We start from the raw sequence: 1,823 nt of genomic DNA, 5'->3' as shown, positions 1-1,823 counted from the left end.
AACAATGTTTTGTATAGTATGTTATGCCAATTGAGCTTGATGTCCCCTGCGACTATGGTCCCAAGCCCGCAGGTTCAGCTACTCGGTTGCTCTGGGTAGCTGGCTGTGACCAAGCAGTGACCACAACCTTGCCTTTTGTCAGCTCTACTATACACCTGGGAATTCTGAGCATTCACATAAACTTATAGGACCATTCATTTGGTTTCTTGATTTCCGCTTCCATGGGTGTTGATTGTGGATCCAAGTAAAATGAAATCTCTGACAACTTCAGTCTTTTCTCTGTTTAACATGATGTTTATTGGTTCAGTTGTGAGGATTTTTGTTTTCTTTGTGTTGAGGTGTAATCCATACTGAAGGCTGTAGTCTTTGATCTTCCTCCATAAATGCTTCAAGTCTTTTTTACTTTCAGCAAGCCAGTGTGTGTCGTCTGCATATCACAGGTTGTTAATGACTCTTCCTCCAATCCTGACACTGTGTTTTTCTTCACATAGTTCAGCTTCTCAGATTAGGTCCTCAGCATACAGAATGAACAAATGTGGTGAAAGGATACAACTCTGACACACAGTTTTCCTGATTTTAAACCATGCACCATCCCCTTGTCTATTCAAACAACAGCCTCCGGGTCTGTGTACAGGTTCCTCATGAGTACAATTAAGTGTTCTGGAATTCCTATTCTTCTCAATGCTATCCATAATTTGTTATGATTCACACAGTCAAATGCTTTTGCATAGTCAATAAAACACAGTAAACATTGTTCTGGTATTCTGTGCTTTCAGTCAAGATCCATCTGACATTAGGAATGATTTCCTTGTTCCATGTCCTCTTGTGAATCCAGCTTGAATTTCTGGCACTTCCCTGTCTATGTGTTGCTGCAATTTTTTTAAAAAAACTATTTTCAGCAAAGCTTTACATGCATGTGATATTAATGATATTGTTCCTAAAGAGTTAGTAATTGAGCATCTGCCTGAGGCTGGGACATTCCATGGGCCACATTACAAGTGGGCCTTATAGGTACAGTCACCAGCTGTCCAGAGTGCTCTCTTACCATTTTTGCCCCGAGAGGGCCTGGGCCTAGAAGGTAGTAAGGCTTAGCATCATCCTGGCTAGTCTCTGCCTGGTCAGCCAGGCCAACTGGGTAGGTGGGTTTGAAATTTGTTCCACGGTCTCAGCCACTCCAGGGTCAAGAGGGAAGGAGTTCCTGTTTAGATTTCTAGACTGAAAAACCTCATGCCTAGAGAGGTCCTGCATTGGGTGGGTGGTTGGGGACCCTCAATTTTCTCCCTATAACTTAAAACATGATCTTTCATTGTATTACTAAAACTGGCCTCCATTTCATTTGGGACTCAGAAAGGACTCCAGATGAGGCACAAGTGAGGGGACCTCTCCCAGATGCAGTGACTCGCAGGGTGAGGGTCGGGGATGGCAAGGCTGTGGGATGGCAGTGGGGCAGTGGCTCGCACCTGGGTTTCCGGAGCTGGCCAAGCAGGTACGTCCTGAGAGCTGGGTCCTCCAGGTCATAGTTGACTGTCCAGTAGACACAGAGCTGCCGGTGCTGCTGGACAAGCCCCAGGACAGTCCGGAGGCCTTGTGCCATGTTGAAACTGTCCTTCCCCCAGCCCTGCTCCCAGGCGAAGATGGTCAGGAGCTCCAGGGCGTAGGCTGGGGGCAGAGAAGCACAGGCTGGCTCTCCTCTGTTCTGAGCTGCAACCTATTCACCAAGGGTCAACCAAAGAATAGTGGAGTAAGCACCAACTGTGTGCTGAGAATGGCCCTAAACACTTGGGGAAGGGGGAGGTGATATTAAACATGTTGTTGTTGTTGTT

The 1,823-nt window shown here is 46.4% G+C and overlaps 1 protein-coding gene across 1 annotated transcript in view; it reads right to left on the bottom strand.

The window, feature by feature from the left end:
• OAS3 (2'-5'-oligoadenylate synthetase 3) overlaps nucleotides 1-1,823 on the bottom strand; it is a 28,720-nt gene that overhangs the window by 11,719 nt on the left and 15,178 nt on the right. The window contains exon 10 of the mRNA XM_007938273.1: nucleotides 1,461-1,708. Coding sequence (XP_007936464.1) covers nucleotides 1,461-1,708 — 248 coding nt within the window. The remainder of the gene's footprint in view (nucleotides 1-1,460; nucleotides 1,709-1,823) is intronic.

The sequence above is a fragment of the Orycteropus afer genome, unplaced genomic scaffold (genome assembly GCF_000298275.1).
Source record: "Orycteropus afer afer isolate SDZICR_OR568_19922 unplaced genomic scaffold, OryAfe1.0 scaffold00048, whole genome shotgun sequence".
NCBI lineage: Eukaryota > Metazoa > Chordata > Mammalia > Tubulidentata > Orycteropodidae > Orycteropus > Orycteropus afer.
This window is presented reverse-complemented; position numbering and strand designations above follow the sequence as displayed.